Genomic DNA, 20752 nt, shown 5'->3' with positions numbered 1-20752 from the left:
GGGCAACAGGCTGGTCTCAAACTCTCTTCTTGTGTTTCAGTTGAATTCAACCTTTGAATGCTATGCCATTTTCAAATGAACACAGGGGTTCACGCCTGTAATCCCAGCTATTTGAGAGGCCGAGGCAAGATCACCTGGAGTGGAGTTTGGGTTATTGCTTGATTTAGTTAGTGCCAGGTGGGATGGCTCCAGGCTGACCTGGGTCATCTTCCAGCCTGAGAAGCAGGAATTTTTAAGAAATACTTCATCTCTTAAAAAAAAAAAAAAAAAAGTAGCTGGGCATGGTGGCATGAGCCTATAGTCCCAGCTACTCTGGAAGCTGAGGTGGGAGCATCTCTTGAGCTTAAGAGGTTGGGGCTGCAGTGAGCCACAGTCATCACAGTCACGCCACTGCACTCTCACTGAGCAACAGAGCAAGTCCCTGTCTCAACAAACAAAAAAGGGGGGGAAGAAAAAGAAAAGACCAGGAGATTCCTCTGAGAGAGACGGTGGTAAGTTACAGATGTATGTATCACCTTTAGAGCAGCAACTCCAAGGAAAATACCAAAAAGCAGAGCTAAAAACCCAACAGAGGAGACAGTGGGGAACAGTGTCAAATATTTCATACAAATAGGACAAAGAAAGAGCAGAGGAGACAAATCGAAAATAGCAGCCAGGTGTGGTGGCACCTGCTTATAGTCCCAGCTACTCAGAAGGCTGAGGCAGGAGGATTGTTTGATCTCCAGAGGTCAAGGCTGCAGTGAGCCAAGATGGTGCCGCTGCACTCCAGCCTGGGAGACAGAGCAAGCCCTGTCTCAAAAAGAAAAGGAGAATAAAACTAGAGTAGACCTACTCCAACATTAAATGTAAATAGATTCGGTGCTTCAATTAAAAGGCAGAGATTGTCTGACTAGATTACAAAGGAAGACCCAGCTAGATTCTGTCTGCAAGAGATGCACCTTAAATGTAAGGACATAACACCCGTTGAAAGTAAAAGTCGCTGGGTGCGGTGGCTCACGCCTATAATACCAGCACTTTGGGCGGCTGAGGTGGATGGATCATGAGGTCAGGAGATCGAGACCATCCGGGCTAACACAGTGAAACCTCATCTCTACTAAGAATACAAAATATTAGCAGGGCATGTTGGTGGTAGGCGCCTGTAGTCCCTGCCACTTGAGAGACTGAGGCAGGAGAACCGCTTACACCCGAGAGACAGAGGTTGCAGTCAGCCGAGATCGCAACACTGTACTCCAGCCTGGGCGACAAGAGCAAGACTCCATCTCAAAAGTATGGGAAAACATGGATCCTGCGCACACCAAGCTTCAGGAAACCAAGGTGATTCTATTACTGTCCAAGTGGACTTCAGGACAAGGAGTATCTCCAGGGACCAAGATGGCTCTTTGCTAGTGGTAAAGGGGCCAACTCACCGAGGAGACATAACTAGGCATCCCTGAGCAGATTACTCAGCCTCAGTTTCCCCATCTGCAAAATGACAATAGTTAGAATACCCACCTAGTTAGGGGTATGTGAGGATCAAGTGACTGAACCTGTGTCAGGTGTTTAGAACCAGGCTTGGCACATAACTAGAGCTCCATGGGATCAGCTCTGAGTACTACCACAGCTGGGACAGAGCCTCACGCTCTTGCCGTGACCCTGGCCCAGCTTCTTCTAAGGTGCGGCTCTTCAGGCTGCGGCAAGATAAGGTGGTAAACACAGACCGCTAGCTGGTTCCTCCAGTTCTTTTTCCCGGTGGTGGTGGTAGCCGTGGTGGTGGAACAGGGTGTGTGTGTGTGTGTGTGTGTGTGTGTGTCGAGACCTGGGGCAGAGGACTGGAGGGAATGAGACAGCACACATCTGATGACCTCACTTGCTGCTAGACTCAAGGGCTGCGGTCAAGGAGACGGGTCAGGAAGGGAGCGGTGACTAGGTGGTTTGGATGACTGCTTGATTTAGTTAGTGCCAGCCCGGAAAGGCTTCAGGCTGACCTGGGTCGTCTTCCAGCCTGAGAAGCAGGAAGTGACCACACCCCCCACCCCCCATCCCTGCCACAGGAAGGCAGCCAGTACCTGAGACCTACCAAATTCACATGGCAGAAGCCACAGCCTTCTTTGAGCCTTTCACCTTGGCCACAGACACAGAGAGAAACCCAGTGGCCTTGCCTGCTTGCTTCCGGGACCCCCACACTCCTGCTCCCAGGTTGTCATGGCAAGACTAGCTTTACCTCCAAACGAGCTAGGGGCACATGAGAGTTCCTGGAAGACCCGCTGGAGCTGCAGAAGCCTTTGGTGGGGAGGCCTGTGCAAGGATGAGATGGCAGCCAGGGCCAGGGGAAGGCAGGTTTCTGGAATCACTGATGGCTGTTTCGTCCAGGCTTGCAAGCTCTTCCACGTGCAGCCCTTGCTCATCTCCCCTGCTCTCCCTGCCTGTGGTTCCCCACTTCCCTCCTGCAGTGGCTGCCTGACTCCCCCTGCTGAAGATCGTCTGAGCATCCACCATAACACCCTGACTCCGATTGTGGGTGGTGGGTTGGGGTCCACCGGCATCACAGATGAGGGCACTGAGGGTCCCCGAGAAGTGAAGATGCGTGTCTAGGATCTCATAGCTGGTAAAAGGCACAGCCAGGCTTTAATGGTGCTCGCCTGACTCCAGGCTCATTGTTCTTTGCTGGATTCCGTCCAGATTAACCTAGTATGGGCTTGTCAGAAATCTTCAAGGGCTTCCCAGTGTCTGGAGCTGAAACCTGCAAACTTTTCTGACCTTGTGTCCCTGAGTGAAAATTGCTGCACACACTCTCCATTACGTCTTTAGTATATATTTAAATTATTTCTTAAGTATTTGCATGTGTTAATGTACTCTCATAGCCTGTGCATTAGAACACAGTCAAATGCCGTGTAAAGGTGAAATCAAGCCTGCATAATGGCACGCTTCTTTAGTCTGAGCTATCCAAGAGGCTGAGGTGGGAGGATCATTTGAGCCCAGGAGTTCAAGTCCAGCCTGAGCAACATGGCAAGATCCACCTCTTACAAAAAGAAAAAAGGGCCAGGCGCGGTGGCTCATGCCTGTAATCCCAGCACTTTGGGAGGCTGAGGCAGGCAGATCATGAGGTCAGGAGATCAAGACCATCCTGGCAGTGGTGAAGCCCCGTCTCTACTAAAATACAAAACATTAGCCGAGTGTGGTGGTATGCGCCTGTAGTCCCAGCTACTCAGGAGGCTGAGGTAGGAGAATCACTTGAATCCAGGAGATGGAGGTTGCAGTGAGCCAAGATCATGACACTGTACTCCAGCCTGGTGAAAGAGCAGGACTCTGTCTCAAAAAAGAAAGAAAAAGAAATGACATAAATATATTACAAACACAAATAAATACAAATAATAGAAATAGGGTTATTCATATTTTCTCCCTGCCTCTGGGGACCAGCCTGTGAGTACCGCTGGGGTACACATACATCCCTGCCTTGGAGACAGCAGGCCTGGAGAATAAGCAACCCCTGGGTGTGGCACAGTGTTCTGTCATCTAAGCCCTTTCCTCCTGCTGCCCACAGAACATGTCAAGGTGCCAGAAAGGCCACAACCATATTCAACTTTAAATCTGTGCCCACACTCCCCGCCACCCCTTCCTCTATCCCGCTTGTCAAATCTTCCATGTTGATGAATTCCAGCCCAAACCCCTCTGCAAAGCCCCCTCACCCACTGTGACCCGGGCATCTGTACCGACCCTTCTGCCTCTGGGTCTGCTTTGTACCTCCATGAAACCATCCTTGCTTGGCATGCCACATCTTGCTGAGCACTTAATGCAGGTACTGTTACTACTTTTTATTTTTGTAGAGACTAAGTCTCACAATATTGGTCAGGCTGGTCTCAAACTCCTGGCCTCAAGCACTTATCCTGCCTCAGCCCCCCAAAGTGCAGGGTTTACAGGCATGAGCTACTGCAACCAATGATTACTTCCATTTTATAGCTGAGGAAACTGAGGCTTAGAGAGGTTAAGTACTTCTCCCAAAGTCACACAGTAAATGGCACATGGATTTGTACCCAGAGTCTAACTCTAAGCACTAAGCTACATGAAACAAGGTTGGTCTCTTTCATTCCTGTTGATTCTTTCCAGCATCTAGCATAGAAATATATATAAATATTTATATATTTACTTCCAGAAATTTATATATATTTATATATAGAAATATTCGTATATATTTCTAAAATTAAATATACAGAGAAATGTGTATTTATACATATTATATATATAATATTAAATAAATTGCAGAATAAATGATTGAATGAATGAAACACTCAGATCAACACCAAGAAGAAAGCCTATGGTACAGGGAAAAGCTTCTACTCCATTCCTGATACAGAATGTATTGCCTCCTGTACCTCAGGAGTCCTGAGCAAGACTTCAAACTTCAGATGTGGCTGAATCTGGATACTCAGATATCATTACCGGGATTCTGTCACCCTAGCTCTTGGTTTGGACATCTTCCATGCTGGTGACGCCTTCAGGCAGGCTCTGCTAGCAACTCCAGGCTCATGCCCTGCCAATGTAGCACCTCCAACAGAAAGAGAGAGTGTGATGGCTCATCACACCAGTTTAGGTCGCGAGCCTGTACTGGGTTCTATTGCTGCCACCAGGGGGCTGGGATGAGCAGCCTGGTCAGTTCTTGATCACTGAAGCAGGAGGGTGGGTGGCCCCACACAAATCGCATGAGCTGAGGTAGGAGATGGGGACTGGGATGCTGTAACGAGGAAATGGGGGAATGAATATGGGAAGACATGAATGTCAAGTGTCCACTTGGCTTCATCTCTTGCAGGACCTGGTGGACTGGCAAAAGCCCCTCCTGTGGCAGGTGGGCCACTTGGGAGAGAAGTATGACGAGTGGGTTCACCAGCCGGTGACCAGGCCCATCCGCCTCTTCCAGTCAGACCTCATTGAGGGCCTCTCTAAGACAGTCTGGTAAGCTCTTCCCTGAGCCTGTGGCAGGCTGCCCCTCTCTTCTGATGGTGCCCATCAGATACGGAAAGGGAAAAGGCAGTTGGGTCCCTCCCCAGAGCCCAGGGCTATACTGTAAAGCTCTCGGGGAGAGAGGAACATGCCATGAGACTAATTCATCCTCATGCATGGTTTTGTCCACTAGGTGGGTTACAACCCAACACGTAGCTAGAAACTACATTGAATATGAGGAGTTTCTCGCATCTGATGCACATGGGAACAATTTAGCCTGCAATTAGCTCCTCTGCCAGAAGAGGTCAGCGTCTGTCCGGTCGCATAGAGTCAGTAGCCCTGGGGAAACTTCTTTTCTGCCTCAACTCAGAGGCAGGAGGCAGATGGGCTTACAGCCTCCCTCCTTTCTCTTCCCCATCCCCCATACCAGTGTCCTTTGACCCCATATGCTTTCTGCATGTGCTTTGGTGTCATCTTTTTCCCCCTCCAGTAGAAAGCTAGACCCTGCCAGGTGTGGTGGCTCACACCTGTAATCCCAGTGTTTTGGGGGGCTGAGGCGTGTGGATCACCTGAGGTCAGGAGTTCAAGACCAGCCTGACTAACATGGTGAAACTCCATCTCTACTAAAAATACAAAATTAGCTGGGTGTGGTAGTGCATACCTGAAATCCAGCTACTTGGGAGGCTGAGGCAGGAGAATCACTTGAACCCAGGAGCCTGGGCGACCAGAGTGAAACTCCATCTCAAAAAAAAAAAGAAAGCTGGACCCTGTCAACCCCTGTGCATGTATCTCTCTTACCCTGATGGCCCTCCTGCAGGTACAGTGTCCCTGTCATCTGGGTGCCCCTGGTGCTGTACCTCAGCTGGTCTTACTACCGAACCTTTGCCCAGGGTAACGTCCGACTCTTCGCATCATTTACAACAGGTAATGCCAGATTCTTTCCTGACTTTCCCCTGATGATCCTAGAGGGAGGAGACCTCAGTGCTTTCCCTGGCCCAGAGTTTCTGATAGCATAGAACCCCGAACAACATCACAAGCATTTTTTGGTGAAGCCTTTCTGTAGAAATAGTCTTCCAAAGAAGAATTTTGTCAGACTCCCACCTATCGCCCCAAATGGATACAAAACCCAGCAACACATCAGCAGAAACTAAATGGAACTATTCCATGAGGTGTCAGAGCAATAAAAGAGAGAGAGTGCGCTTCTTATTGAGTCTCCCACCAGAAAATGCATGATCTGGGATTCTTTGCTAAGAAACTAAATGAAATCAGGTCGCGCCGCTCAGAACTAGACTTGGACTGGCCTGTGAACAGGGCACAGAGTAGCAGAGAACTTGGGAGAGAAAGATCTGGGAGTGTCCTGGAGTGTGTCCAAGGCAAAGGCTCATGCTGCAGACCCCCAGGCTGGGAGTAACAGCCCACTAACCTCTATGGGACACTTGCCATGTGTGGGGCCACGTGCTCTCCTGGGACTGTCTCATTTGCCCCTCCCAGCAGCCGCATAGAAGGGTCCTGTTATTATCCCCTTTTAGAACTGAGGAAATGGAGCCTCAGAGATATCAAGTGAGAGTTCAAGGTCATGTGGCTAGGGTGTGGACACCAGGTTCTAGTGGTGGGGGCAGAGGATAGAAAGAGGGGCTGGCATGGGGCAGTGTCTAAAGAGCCTATGAGACTCGGTCTTGCAGGATGACTGTGGGTTTAGGTACAGCCACTGGGGCAGCTAGCCCTGAAAGCGCCTTGCCTACCTTGGGCCTCCAGGTACATGCCACCTGTCCAGGTAGTCATTCTGTCCTGACTCTGAGCTTCCTGAGCTGCCCTCACTCTGCAAGGAGCAGGTCTCTTCCCTGCATTCTGCAAGTCGAGTGCCTGAATGGTTGAGATGAGAGGGGCTGTGGTCACGGCATCTGGAGCTTCATTCGTCCACCTGACCCAGGATGGGTTAGGGGTGAGCAAGCTGCAGGAAGACCCCCCAAATCCAGCCCAGAGCTGTTCCCGGTCACCAAGGGTTACTCTGGGCATCCCTGGAGCCATGGTGGCCCTGTTCTGCCCAGCTCAGTCACAGCATACGGCTTGTTGCTCAGAAGACCTGCTCACTGAATCGCCCACTGTCCGCCCAGCGCTCCCCTAACAATCACAAACAGTGGCAGGGCCGCCAGGCTGGCAGCTGGAGGGGGCAGGGGACGCTGAAACTTTGGCCCGGGTCCCTCTGCCGGATTCCTCCAGAGATGCCACTCAGTACCAGCTCCGGCCGGATGGGCAGACAGGGTGATGCTGGGGTGAGGGGGCGGGCAGAGGCTTGACCTATAGGAGAGGACTTTTCTGCATGGCAGGGAGGGTGATTTGAGGGCCCTGTCAGCCCCGCAGCCTTGCCATAGAGCTAAAATGTGCCTGTCTTATAAAGATCCAGTATAGATGGTTAGTAAGCCTGTGACCATGATGCCAGCGATGGGGGCATGAGAGATACATCTCCACGTGCCTCCCTCAGCCCCCAGCTTTTCATGCAAGGCACAAGCCACAGGCAGAGAAAATAAGAGCCCACAAAGCTAGGCAAGGGGAGACTCGGCGGAGTCCCAGTGCAGCTGCTGGACAAAGGACACAGTGGAATCAATACAGAAGAGTCAGGGTGCCAAGAAGCAGTGGAAGCTGAACAGAGACAGCACTTCAAGGCTGGCACTCCTAGATGTGTACATGAAAATGCTTTCAAAAGCTGGGGAGGTGGTGGGGACACTGCATGCTCAGGATGGCTCCAGAGCCATCCTGAGTTTGAGACCAGCCTGGCCAACACGGTGAAACCCAGTCTCTACTAAAAATACAAAAATTAGCTGGGAGTGGTGGTGTGTGCCTGTAATCCCAGCTACTTGGGAGGCTGAGGCAGAAGAACCGCTTCAACCCAGGAGGCAGAGGTTGCAGTGAGCCAAGATCATGCCCCTGCACCCCAGCCTGGGTGACAGAGCGAGGTGAAAAAAAAAAGGAAATATAGTATTATTAATATTATTATATAATATAACATATACTCATCATGTAATCAGATATTCTGTTACCTCCATCCTAACCACACCCTTCAAGATGGGGAAGGTATTTCCCTGAAAAAACTCTCTAGGTGGTGCCGAGCTAGGATTTGAACCCAGGTCTGCAAGTCCAATGCCTGTGCTCGCTGCACTTCACCGGAGTGACCTGAAGGACCCCAGAGGTATCAGGGCTTCCCACCAACCAGGGTCTCTCACCAACCAGACCAGCCCAGCTAAGACCCAATGGCCCCTTGCAGTCAAAGCCGGCAAAGCTGTTAGGCAAGTGTCTTGTACCACGTGTGAACACAGCAGGCCCTGCTGATGAGAGATCTCAGACTCACCTAAAACCTGGCTTGAGAGAAAGGACCTTTGAAAATGAAATCTTGGCTGCATCAGATTTTAGTTCCCAGGTGAACTGTGAAACATGTTTTCATGGCATGGAGATTTGTTTGGAACCGAGTGTCCAAATAGCACTTGACCTGGAATCTGGTCCAAAGAGCTGGGAGGTCACCTCTGCCTTCCTCAACTATCTCCCTTCCTCAGTGGTCAGTGGGGCCATCTGTCCTGGGCCCATGGTGGGCTCGGGCCCCTTGGATATGTTTCCTTAACTTCAACTGGAGCCACCTCCACCAGGCCTGGTTCTAATCAAATCTCATCCATGCGCAGCCCTGCACAGAGGCTTTATTTTACCTGTCACTCTCCCCGCAAGTCCCTGAGAACCTGCTGTGTGAAGCATTGGAGATATAAAGTGAAAGGCCCCAATGCTTCCCATGAAAAACGAGTAACCCAGTAGGGGGCAAATGAGCGAGACCGCAGGCACAGCATGGTGTGATGGGCTGATGTGCGGGGGCAGAGGAGGGGCTGCGAGCGCAGCCGGTGCCAGCGAAGGGCATCTGCACAGGCTTCCCAGGAGCTGAGTCTCCAAGGATAAGGATGGCAGGGAGGGAATTCTGGGGAAGGACACACCAGCAAAATTATGGAGCTGAGGAAAGAGAAGGTGGCACATCCAAGGAGACCACATGTGGTGTGACTTGGCCCCAGGACCAGGTGACGGAGAGGGCAGGCAGGGATGTGACTGGCAGGGTCAGGTCTCAGAGGACCCTGAGTGTGGTGCAGTGGGGTTAGGACTTTGCCTGAAGGTCGTGGGCACCGTGGAAGGGTCTGAAGGCCTGTGGAGGTCGTGAGTTAAGGGGAGACTGACGGTGTCATTGGGGCACGAGGTGATAATGCGACAGGATCAAGAGCAGTGACCCACCCAAAATCTATGTAAATCTTTTTTCTTTCCTTTTTTTTTTGAGACAGAGTCTTGCTCTGTCACCCAGGCTGGAGTGCAGTGGTGCCATCTCAGCTCACTACAACCTTCACCTCCCAGGTTCAAGCTATTCTTCTACCTCAGCCTCCCAAGTAGCTGGGACTACAGGCACCCACCACCATGCCCAGCTAATTTTTGTATTTTTTGTAGAGACCGGGTTTCACCATGTTGGCCAGGCTGTTCTCAAACTCCTGACCTCGTGATCCACCCGCCTCAGCCTCCCAAAGTGCTGAGATTACAGGCTTGAGCCACCACACCTGGCCCTATGTAAATCTTTCTTATTGCAATGAGAGTCCCATAAAATTAAATATGGTCTTTAGTATGTTCACAGGGTGGTTCAGCCACCACTCAGTCTGGCTCTAAAACATTTTCATCATCCCAAAGAAAACCCTGGACAATCGCTACCCACTTCCCCTCCTTTCAGCCTCTGGCAACCACTGATCAGCCCTCTGTGTCCTAAATTCACCTATTCTGGACAATTCGTATAGATGAAATCATATGCTTCATGGCCTTTGGTGTCTGCCTTCTTCGACTTTGCCAGGAGATCTTAAAGAGATGGCGCTGATGGGGCTTGGAGACCGGTTGGATGTGGGGGAGAGAGGTCACTTGAATCTGACTCCTTTGGTAATGAGTGGATGTCAGTAACCCCAGCCCCCAGGAAGGAAACCCAAGAGGAGGTGGGCAGGAAGAAGGAGGAAGACGGTTTGCCTCATTTGGGAGGTGTTCAAGGACAACCACACGGAGCTGTCCAGTAGGAAGCAGCCACCCAGGGTGGAGCTGGTGTAGAGCATCGGTCATCAGCACGTGGGAGAGGAAGAGATTGAGCTGAGAGGCAAAGGGTCCAGGCTTGGACCCTGGGGACAGAGTCAGAGTTTCCAAGATGGAGCCTGAGCAGGGAGATCCAGGGAGAGGAGAAAAGCCAAGTATGGCGGCAGCAGAAGGTGGAGCTGAGGATTCCCATCTTATTGCTCCCGGATGTTTTGAGAATGTGAGAAACCAGGGACATCCATCGGAGAAAAAACGCCCATAGATGTGCAATTCCATATATCAGCAAGTTCACAGACACTCTGCGATCCTACTTAGGACCCTCAAATATTCATAAGCCCCGGGATAAGAGCCTAGAAGGCTGCAGATTTAAGAAGAGGGTGGCGCTAATAGTGTATGCCACAGCCAGGTCAGACATGGACTAAAAAATTGCTTAGATTTGGCAAGAAAGACATCATGAATAGCCTTTGAAGTTCTGATGGTTTAAGGAAGAAGACAGACTTTTTTTTTTTTTTTTTTTTTTTGAGACAGAGTCTCACTCTGTCGCCCAGGCTGGAGTGCAGTGGCGCTATCTCGGCTCACTACAATCTCTACCTCCTGGGTTCAAGTGACTCTCCTGCCTCAGCCTCCTGAGTAGCTGGGGTTACAGGCGCACACCACCGCCCAGCTAGTTTTTGTATTTTTAGCAGAGATGGAGTTTCACCATGTTATTGTTATTCAGGCTGGTCTTGAACTCCTGACCTCGTGATCCGCCCACCTTGACCTCCCAAAGTGCTGGGATTACAGGCATGAGCCACCACACCCGGCCAGGATACAGATTTTAAGAACTTGACAAGCCAATGGAAAGTGACAAAGTGGAGCCATGAGTCCAGCCTCACTTTTTTTTCTTGTTTTCTTTTTAGCTCTTTGAGACAGGAGGGTCTTGCTCTGTCATCCAGGCTGGAGTGCAGTGGTGCAATCACAGCTCACTGCAGGCTTCAATTACTGGGCTCAAGTGATCCCCCTGCCTCAGCCTCCTGAGTAGCTGGGACTAAAGCCATGGGCCACCACGCCCTGCTAATTTTCTTACTTTTTGATGAGGTGGGAACTCACTGTATTGCCCAGACTGGCCTCCAACTCCTGGGCTCAAGCGATCCTCCCACTTCAGCCTCCCAAAGTGCTGGGATTACAGGTGTAAGCCACCACATTCAGCCTAGCCTAGCTTTTTAGGAATCTTGATGATGAAGAAGCTGAGTCCATGATGGGAAAGTCTTGCCTACCTCAGAAAGATGAGCAGAAGAGCCAGGAGAGGAGAGACTAAAGGAGGCCAGAGGAATCCCTTGGGAGGGAGGGTAGGAGGAGGCTGCTGAGGGTTTGCACTGCCAAGCAGGGGGAGCCTGGCAAGTCATGGACTTTGTCCACATCCTCACTCATGCAGGCAATGCCAGGGCTTCCCTGTAAGGCTGTGGTGAGATGAAAGGAAGTCATCCATGGAAAGCCCTTGGGCGGCACCTGGTGCACAGGAATCGGTCAGGACACATGTGCTGTTGCTGTTTCTCTGATCATCCAGCACCTGTGTGCCGGTGCACACCTCTTCCCTGAGAAGCAAGTTGCCGGGAGTATGTGGAGGGGATAGCTCCCCGCCAACCCCAGGGCCTCTCTTCTCTGTGAAGTAGGAGGCTGGGTGGAAGGAAAGGAGGTGAAGGGGAGCAGAGAAGGTCCAAGCGCAGCGAGGAGGGAGCTGAACCTGAAGATGCTCAGGGATCACCTTTCGGGCTGTGTCTAGGGTCTTGCAAAGGTCAAAGATGCTAGACCCACTGTGTGACTCTCCATGCTCAGCAGCTTGGGGATGGGGTGCAGAGGCAGATTCCCATGATGACCCAGGGGGAGAGTTCATGGGAGCAGGTGTGGGAGATGGAATACGGGTTAAAAGAGAATGGCTAGGCTGGGCGCAGTGGCTCACGCCTGCTATCCCAGCGCTTTGGAAGGCCAGCCTCACTTGAGGTCAGGAGTTCAAGACCAGCCTGGGCATCATGGTGAAACCCCATCTCTACTAAAAATATAAAAATTAGCCAGGCATTGTGGTGGGCACCTGTAGTCCCAGCTACTCAGGAGGCTGAAGCAGGAGAATCATTTGAACCCAGGAGGTGGAGGTTGCAGTGAGTCAAGATTACGTGCCATGCACTCCAGCCTAGGCGACAAAGCAAGATTGTCTAAAAAAAAAAAAAAATGGATGAGGGTGAATATGGAGAAAACAGGAGCAAGAGCTGAAATCTCCACAAGGTCAAAGAATGAATGAAGTGAAGGGAAGAACTGAAAGCGGCAAGGACTGCAGGCTGTCTCCAGAGGGCTGGGCAGTGGGAAGCTTGTGCTTGCAGATGGCGCCCTCTCCAGTCTTCCCTCTCCACCCAGGCCGGTCATCTTCAGAGTTTTCACATATTCCTCCTGAGCTATGATTTCAGGTCTTGTCTGTTGAGATCTCAGTGCTTGTTTTCTCTTGTCCTTCCTGCCCCACAGTCCCTGGTGTTTCACTTTCCATCATTAACACCCTGGAGGCCGGGTGCAGTGGCTCACATCTGTAATTGCAGCACTTTGGGAGGCCAAGGCGAGATAATTGCTTGAGTCCAGGAGTTTGAGACCAGCCTGGGCAACATAGCAAGATCTCATCTCTACAAAAAAAATTAAAAATTAGCTGGGTGTGGTGGCGTGCACCCGTGGTCCCAGCTACTTGAGAGGCTGAGGTGAAAGGATCACTTGAGCCCAGAATGGGGAGGCTACAGTGAGCTGTAATCACACCTCTGCACTCCAGCACTCCAATCTTTCAACTTGGGTGACAGAGAGATATGTTGTCTCAAAATAATAACAATGCCCTGGCTCAGGAATGTCACCTTCTCTTCTCCGATGTCCTTGGGGCAAGGTCACCCTTGCAGGTAAAGGTCCAGCCCCGGTCATAGCCATTCCTCCCACAGCCTCTGTAAGGAGGCCTCCAGTCAGTGGTCCATCACTCCCGTAAATGACCCCCAAGACCTAGTTCAGAGCCCCGCAGCCTCCTTCCCATTTTGACCCCAGGGCCCCAGCAATGTGGCCTCGCCCCATAGCTGTGGGACAGAGGGCAGCAGTTCCCAAGCTGATTGAGGTGGCAAGGCGTGGACGCCTAGAGCTACCTGGCTGCTGTGCCCCAGTCCTCACCTCGCTCTCCCTGCCACCCTGCAGAGCATGCAGTGGCGGTGCCCAAGTCCATGTTCCCTGGGCTCTTCATGCTGGGGATCTTCCTCTGGAGCCTCATCGAGTACTGCATCCACCGCTTCCTGTTCCACATGAAGCCCCCCAGCGACAGCTATTACCTCATCACGCTGCACTTCGTCATGCACGGCCAGCACCACAAGGTGAGCGGGGCAGGGTCCCAGCCTGGACCCAGCAAGTGCAGCCCAAACCGGCTGGTCCGGCAGCCGGAACCAGCTTCAGGTGCTGCGGAGCCTCCTGGGAGTCTGGCTGTGGGTTGGGAGTGACAAAACTTTTGACATGAATCACAGGGGCAACTGGATCAAGCATCCGAACCTGAGCCAGGCGGGCACAGAGTGGATGTGCAGAGTCATGCTGACCCACAGCCCTCTGCACCCCTGTTTATCCATCACCTTTAATCCTCGAAACAACTCATTCATTTGTTCATTCATTCAGCAAATGCCCAGTGAGTTCCTTCCGTGTGTGAGACACTGTTCTAGACATCATTGAATAAAACAACAAAAAGCCTTGCCCTCATGGAGCTTCTCCTGAAAACAGTGCCAGGATTCTCCCTGTTCCACAGAGCAGGAGACTGAGGCCTTGGGGAGCTAAGGAGCTTGCCCCACATCACACCTGGCGCAGTTAGGATGTCCTGCCCCATTCTGGGGATTCCAGAGTCTGCGCTCTCAATCACCCTTTCCCCTGAAGCCCTTCAAGGACTCCACGACAGTCCCAGAAGCTGGCCCTAGAAGATAGGTCTGTCCAGGGGAAGCTGCCTCCACTATGCCCCTCACGGCCTCTCTGACCCTGCACTGTGCTGTTCCCCAGCCGGTCTTCACACTCCATTCTCTGCTGGCTGTAAATCAGAGAAAATGTGGCAGATATGGTGCTTTCAGGATACCGGTTTAGACCCTTATGCTGCTCATGCTGAACGTGGGTTTCACATCAGTTTCCCAGCAGCAACTTAATCTAGTTCATCTCAATGAGCCGATTCAGGGTTTAATCAGCCACCTAGGAAAGTTCTCAGGTTGGTTGGGTGTCGCCCTCCCAGCTCTCCTCAGAGTTGATCTGCATCCTTGGGGGCTTTTCTAGGGGCCAGTATCAGGGTGGGTGCCCAGTCCTGGGCCAACCCGTCCCTCAGGTATGCTCTCAGAGGCAGTGCAGCCCAGGCCTGCTCTGTGTCCTCCAGCCTCACCTGGCCTCTGCTCTCCAGAGCTCGCTGCATCTGCTGCTACATTCCTTCCCCATTTGTGAAGCCTTTTCAGAACCTCTGCCCCGTCAGCTATCTTTCCTATCCACAGGGGACACAAGAACCTTCTGGGGACCTGATTAGGCTGTTCTGGGGCCCCAGGGGCTATCCCAGGCTCCCTCTTCTGGGACATTTCCACCCCAGTCTGTCCAGTCCCCTGCTGCCACACCACGAGGACCCGAGGAGCTTGTGTGGCCTGTAGCCACGTGGGCTCCAATCAGGAACATGTTCTCAGATCTCCAAACCTATCCATCCCAGGATCCTGATCCAGCTGTGACCTGGAGCTGGCCCACACCAGCTTACAAGAGCAGCACCTGGCCCATCGTTTCCTATTTCCGCCCCAGTGACGCCACCTCAGCCCTTGAAAGCGCCAGGGCAGGAGTTTTTACACCGAAGGAATTAGCAAACCTACCAACCAGAGCTCTCCCTCCCTCCCTTTATTTCTCCCTCTGTCCTTCCCTCCCTCCTTCCCTGCCTCCCTCCCTTCCCCCTTTTTCTGAGAGCTGGTTTTCCAGCATGCCACTGGTCCTGTTGATCCTGGTCTGAAGGGAGGGAGGCCCACGGCAGCATCTCACTGTGTCACTGTCACCTGCTTTCTCAATCTCTCCTTCTCCAGCCCAGAAAGGCTGCAGGATTCTGTTTTCAGAATCCTCACCAAGCTATAGCTAAGATCTCACCTCCATGCCAGGCCCTCGGCTTCTGAAGCTCAGTGTTCTATGGTTCACCATGAGGACACCCCCTTGGATCAAAGAAGGCCTCCTGTTTGGACATAGGGGTGGGGAGTACAGCTCTAGTGACACTTCAGAGTCATCCCACCGCAGAAGCTGCATTAGCCTCAGCCACCTGGTGCCTTGCTCTCCCAGACATCTGTCTCCAGAATGCCCATCTAGCTAGAGGCATGGTATTTAGGGCTGGGACACCTGTCTAACACCTGATGAATTCCAGAGTCAACAGTGGCCTCTAGAGCATGAGATGGGCTCTGAGCCGCCAGCACACCCTGCCTGTCTGTGTCACATCATCCCCCTCCCATGTTCCTCTGCAATCTGCCAGGTCCCTCCCTGACTTGTAAATGGGGAGTAAGACAGTCTTTCTAGAGCTTCCAGACATGTTGGCCCGCCCTCTCCAAAGCCATCAAAGGTGCCAAGCCTACCCAGTAGAATGTCTGGGCTGCTCCACCCCTGTCCTCTGCAGGGAGTAGCCCAGGCTTGGCCAGCTGTGGCTACAGACAGGTCCTGGGATCCCTGGCTACCTCCTGATGCCTGAGCCTCTCCATCCGCAGGCACCCTTCGATGGCTCCCGCCTGGTCTTCCCTCCCGTGCCAGCCTCCCTGGCTATCGGTGTCTTCTACGTGTGCCTGCAGCTCATCCTGCCCGAGGCAGTGGGGGGCACTTTGTTTGCAGGGGGCCTCCTGGGCTACGTCCTCTACGACATGACCCATTACTACCTGCACTTTGGCTCACCGCCCAAGGGCTCCTACCTGTACAACATGAAGGCCCACCACGTCAAGCACCACTTTGCACATCAGATGTCAGGTGAGGATGGGCCTGGGCCTCCCAGCCCCCTTTGTGTGTTCATTGATTTATTTGCCAACTTCCATCGAGCTCCTGTGAACAGCCAGGCACTGTTGCGTGTCCTGGACATATACAGAGGACTCCTTCTACCCTCCCCCGTGGGCAGACATCCATAAATGGCAAATATTTCAAACTGTGATAAATGCCATGAAGAAAATAAAGCAGCCAGGCACGGTGGCTCATGCCTATAATCCCAGCACTTTGGGAGGCCAAGGCGGGTGGATCACCTGAGGTCATGTGTTTGAGACCAGCCTGACCAACATGGAGAAACCCTATCTCTACTAAAAAAAAAAAAATACCAAATTAGCCAGGCATGGTGGTACACGCCTGTAATCCCAGCTACTTGGGGGGCTGAAACAGGAGAATCACTTGAACCAGGAGGCAGAGGTTGCAGTGAGCCAAGATCAAGCCATTACACTCTAGCCTGGGCAACCAGAGTGAAACTCCATCTCAAAACAAAAAAGAAATATCATGTGGGCCACATAAGTGATCTTAAATTTTCTAGTGGCCACACTAAGACATGAAAACAAACAGATGAAAAGAATTTTAATAACATATTTACTTAACCCAGTATAAGCAAATTATTATTTCAACATGTAATCAACATTAAAAAATCATTAATGAGTGACACAGTGGCTCAGGTCTAGGCCTATAGTCCCAGCAGTATAGGAGGCTGAGGCAGGGGACTGCTTGAAGCCAGGAGTTCCAGACTAGTCTAGGAAACATAGCAAGACCTTGTCTCTACAAAAACAAGTTTTAATTATCTGGCTGTGGTGATGTGCACCTGTAATCTCAGCGACCTGGAAGGCTGAGGCGAGAGGATCGTTTGAGCCCAGGAGTTTGACGCAGCAGTGAGCTATGATCATGCCACTGCACCCCAGCCTGGGTGACAGAGTAAGACCCTTTTTGTAAAGTCTTTTAAGAAAAAAAAAAACATTAGCAACTTTTATACTAAGTCTTTGAAATCTAAGGTGTATTTTGTGCTTACAGCACATCTCGATTCGGATACTAAAGTTTCATTGGAAATACTAGATCCATATCTAGATTTTCTTTTTTTTTTGAGATGGAGTCTCGCTCTGTCGCCAGACTGGAGTACAGTGGCACAACCTCTGCTCACTGCAATCTCAGCCTCCTGAGTTCAAATGATTCTCCTACCTCAGCCTCTCGTGTAGCTGGAACTACACACGCAAGCCACCACACCCAGCTAATTTTTGTATTTGTAGTAGAGACGGTGTTTCACTATGTTGGCCAGGATAGTCTGGATCTCTTGACCTCATGATCCGCCCTCCTTTCCTCCCAAAGTGCTGGGATTACAGTTATGAGCCACCACGCCTGGCGTATATCTAGAGTTTATAAAATTTGCAAATAATAATTCACACAGGTAAGTTGCTCCAAACATGCTTAAAAATTTTCCAGTAACGCACTTTGGGAGGCTGAGGTGGGCGGATCACCTGCGGTCAGGAGTTCAAAACCAGCCTGACCAATGTGGTAAAACCCCATCTCTACTAAATACACAAAAATTAGCCAGGTGTGGTGGTACATGCCTGTAATCCCAGCTACTCGGGAGGCTGAGGCAAGAGAATCACTTGAACCCAGGAAGCAGAGGTTGTAGTGAGCCGAGATCGTGCCACTGCACTCCAGCCTGGGCAACAAGAGTGAAACTGTCTTTAAAAAAAAATTTCCAGTAACTGAATCGAGCATCAGTTTTTACATTGACATGTTAATTCATCAGAATTAAATGAAGTTAGAAATTCAGTTTCTCTGGAGCTCTAGCCACATTTCCACTGCTCAGTAGCCACATGTGGCTAGGGGCTAATTGGACAGCAAAGAGATTAAATGGTCCAGGAAGGTGTCACTGCAGAGGTACCATTAGAGCTGAGACCCTAATGAAGAGAAGCCAGCATCTGGTGTCCCAGGAGCAACTGGTGCAAAGCCCTGAGACAGGAATGAACTTGGCCCCCAAGGAAGGGTAAGAAGATGGAGTTGGGGGTGGGAGAGGGCCAGGTAGTCTAGAAACACAGGCCAGATAAGGAATTGGGGTTTATTCCCGCTTCATGCTGGGGACAATAAAAAACATAAGTTCCCCACCCTTGACTTGTGTCAGGATGGCCCTGGCATCTGGGAAGGCCAAGGGGACAGACAGTGACATTATCTCCACCGGGTAACCCTACCCTGGCACCCTGCCCAGGCCAGTGCACTCCTGCTCCTTCAATGCCTCATCTTCTCCCCTTTTTGTCTCCCTCTCTAGGATTCGGCATCAGCACTAAATTGTGGGATTACTGTTTCCACACCCTCACTCCAGAGAAACTCCACCTGAAGACGCAGTGACAACTCCCACCCGCTCCGTCCTGCCCCCAGCCTGGCCCAGGCCCCTTCCCGACCCCCACCTGCCAACCAGACCTCACCAAGACAGTTGGCTTGACCAGGCAGGATAGGCTCTGTCCAGGGCGGGAAGGTGCTAAGGGCACCTGAGACAGGACCGTCCTCTTGACCCCTCGTAGGAGGGTCACATCCACTTGGTGGCCAGGTGGCCCTTGGTGACCCGCTTCTTCCGGGAGTGTCCCTGCCTGGAGCTCAGCCCACAGGACCACTTCAGGACCTGGCCACAGGTAGCCGAAAGGGGAAATGAAGAAAACTGACCCCCGCAACCACCTGTGTCACCCTTGTGCCTTAGCATCGTGGGCTGCCTGGGAGTGGCCTGCATGGTGCAGCTCCGTGTTCAGTCAGGGGTGGGTCTGTGAGACCTGTGCTCCCTGTCCTCCCTGCTGTCTTTTCTGGGGGAGGCCTTGGTGGCTCTGAGGTGGACGAAGAGTTCTCGAAAGAAGAGACAGCATGATGCCTCCCACAGTCCACCCCAGATCCTGAGCAGCCCCTCTGGCCCTGCCAGCTGCCTGTGCCATTGGGCCCAGGGTGGCTGAAGGAGTCCCAACCTCTTTCTTTAGGACCTGGCAGCTTCTCTAGCCATCCCTTCCCTGCCTCCAGAATCACAGCCCTTCTCGCCAAGAGAGGCTGAGGAGGCTGTTCCACCGCTGGCTGCCCCACCCTGTCCCTGCCATTCTTCACCTCCACCTGGCACAGGTGTCAGCCCCCACAGAAGGAGCCTCACCTCACCTCTCCCTGCCCCCACCCTCTGCAGATGAGGCTCCTGCCTCTTCTTTTTCATAACCAAAATCCTCACTGCTCCCAGGACAGTCTTATTTATGAACCAGATACATGTTCTTAGTCTGGTTTCAGACCAAGGAGCTGGTCAGGCAGCCCTTTCTAATCCTACGTGTTGAGCTTATGTAAAACACACTCTTTCCTCCTGTTTTTGGTTCCTTTCTTACCCACAAACCATTACTACTTGAAACTTAAAAAACAAAACGACGCCCACCAAGTGTAAAGACTAAAGGGAAGCGGTTTGGCAGACCTCGGGATTTGTACTGTTTACTGCAGAGCTATTTAAAGATTTCAGAAAAAATATACAAAACTACAGTTGTGAAATAAAAACTTCAATTGTGTATTTTGAAAAATAAAACATCAAAAAGAAACCAAGAAAATGAATTGCTCATCAGACTCCCTCGTGGTTGGGAAGGGGTAGTGGTGTGGGGAAGGGCGGAGAGGGGGTCGGTCCCCAGGGAGGGGGATTTTAGTCCCGACTGGGATGGGTAGAATTGCTGGGGCCTGGTGATGATTAAAAGCTGACTGACTCTCAGCGGGGCGCGGTGGCTCATGCCTGTAATCCCAGCACTTTGGGAGGCCGAGGTGGGAGGATCACTTGAGGCCAGGTGTACAAGACAAACCTGGCCAACAGAGTAAAACCCCATCTCTAAAAAGGAAAAGAGAAAGGAAGGAAGGAAAGAAGGAGAAAAGGAAAAGATGGTTCACGCCTGTAATCCCAGCACTTTGGGAGGCCGAGGCGGGTGGATCACGAGGTCAAGAGATCGAGACCATCCTGGTCAACATGGTGAAACCCCGTCTCTACTAAAAATACAAAAAATTAGCATGGTGGCACGTGCCTGTAATCCCAGCTACTCGGGAGGCTGAGGCAGGAGAATTGCCTGAACCCAGGAGGCGGAGGTTGCGGTGAGCCGAGATCGCGCCATTGCACTCCAGCCTGGGTAACAAGAGCGAAACTCTGTCTCAAAAAAAAAAAAAAAAAAGAAAGAAAAGAAAAGGAAAAGAAAGGGAAAAAAGGAAAGGGAAGGGAAGGGGAAGAGGGGAAGGGGAAGGGAGGAAGGGGAAGAGGGAAAGGAAAGAGAAAAGAAAGGAAAGGACGGAGCTGACTGAGTCTTACTCTCACTCGGCTTTGTTCTGTTTCTAAATTCTCTGCAGACAGCATCTCCTCTTATTGCCAGCACCTGGGGAGCATTACGCCCACAAACCGCTCTGATTGCCACTGGGGAGGGATCTCTTCTGGAATTTATCCAATCCAACTGAGCTTCCAGCGGATTTTCCTAAAACAGAGTGGGTAAGGCTCTAGCAGCAAACCCCCACCGTGGGAACTGGAAGCTCAGGCGGCCGGGTCTTGGTGAAGCCGCTGCCCCGATGTCTTTCTCTGCGGCCCGATCAGAACCACCTGGGAAGCTGTCAAACTGGGCTCCAAGGCCTCTCACTCAGGGTCTAGTTCAGTAGGTCCAAGGGGGTTGGCCCTGGACTCGCCTGTCTGAGGACACGGAAGCGGAAGCAAGCTGATGTTGCGGAGACTCGGGGAGGGAGCCCCGAACCCTGCTGTGTCTCCCTGCCCTGTCACTTG

General features: G+C 51.7%; 1 protein-coding gene across 1 annotated transcript in view; it reads left to right on the top strand.

Moving 5' to 3' along the window:
• Window positions 1–19556, top strand: part of FA2H (fatty acid 2-hydroxylase) — a 67683-nt gene extending 48127 nt beyond the window's left edge. Inside the window, exons 3-7 of the mRNA XM_003735325.6 lie at window positions 4784–4926; window positions 5732–5838; window positions 13189–13361; window positions 15726–15978; window positions 18266–19556. Of these exons, the coding sequence (XP_003735373.1) occupies window positions 4784–4926; window positions 5732–5838; window positions 13189–13361; window positions 15726–15978; window positions 18266–18345 (756 nt within the window). The 3' untranslated portion in view covers window positions 18346–19556. The remainder of the gene's footprint in view (window positions 1–4783; window positions 4927–5731; window positions 5839–13188; window positions 13362–15725; window positions 15979–18265) is intronic.
• The last annotated feature ends 1196 nt before the right edge of the window (window positions 19557–20752 follow it).

Source organism: Callithrix jacchus, chromosome 20 (genome assembly GCF_049354715.1).
Source record: "Callithrix jacchus isolate 240 chromosome 20, calJac240_pri, whole genome shotgun sequence".
Lineage (NCBI taxonomy): Eukaryota > Metazoa > Chordata > Mammalia > Primates > Cebidae > Callithrix > Callithrix jacchus.
This window is presented reverse-complemented; position numbering and strand designations above follow the sequence as displayed.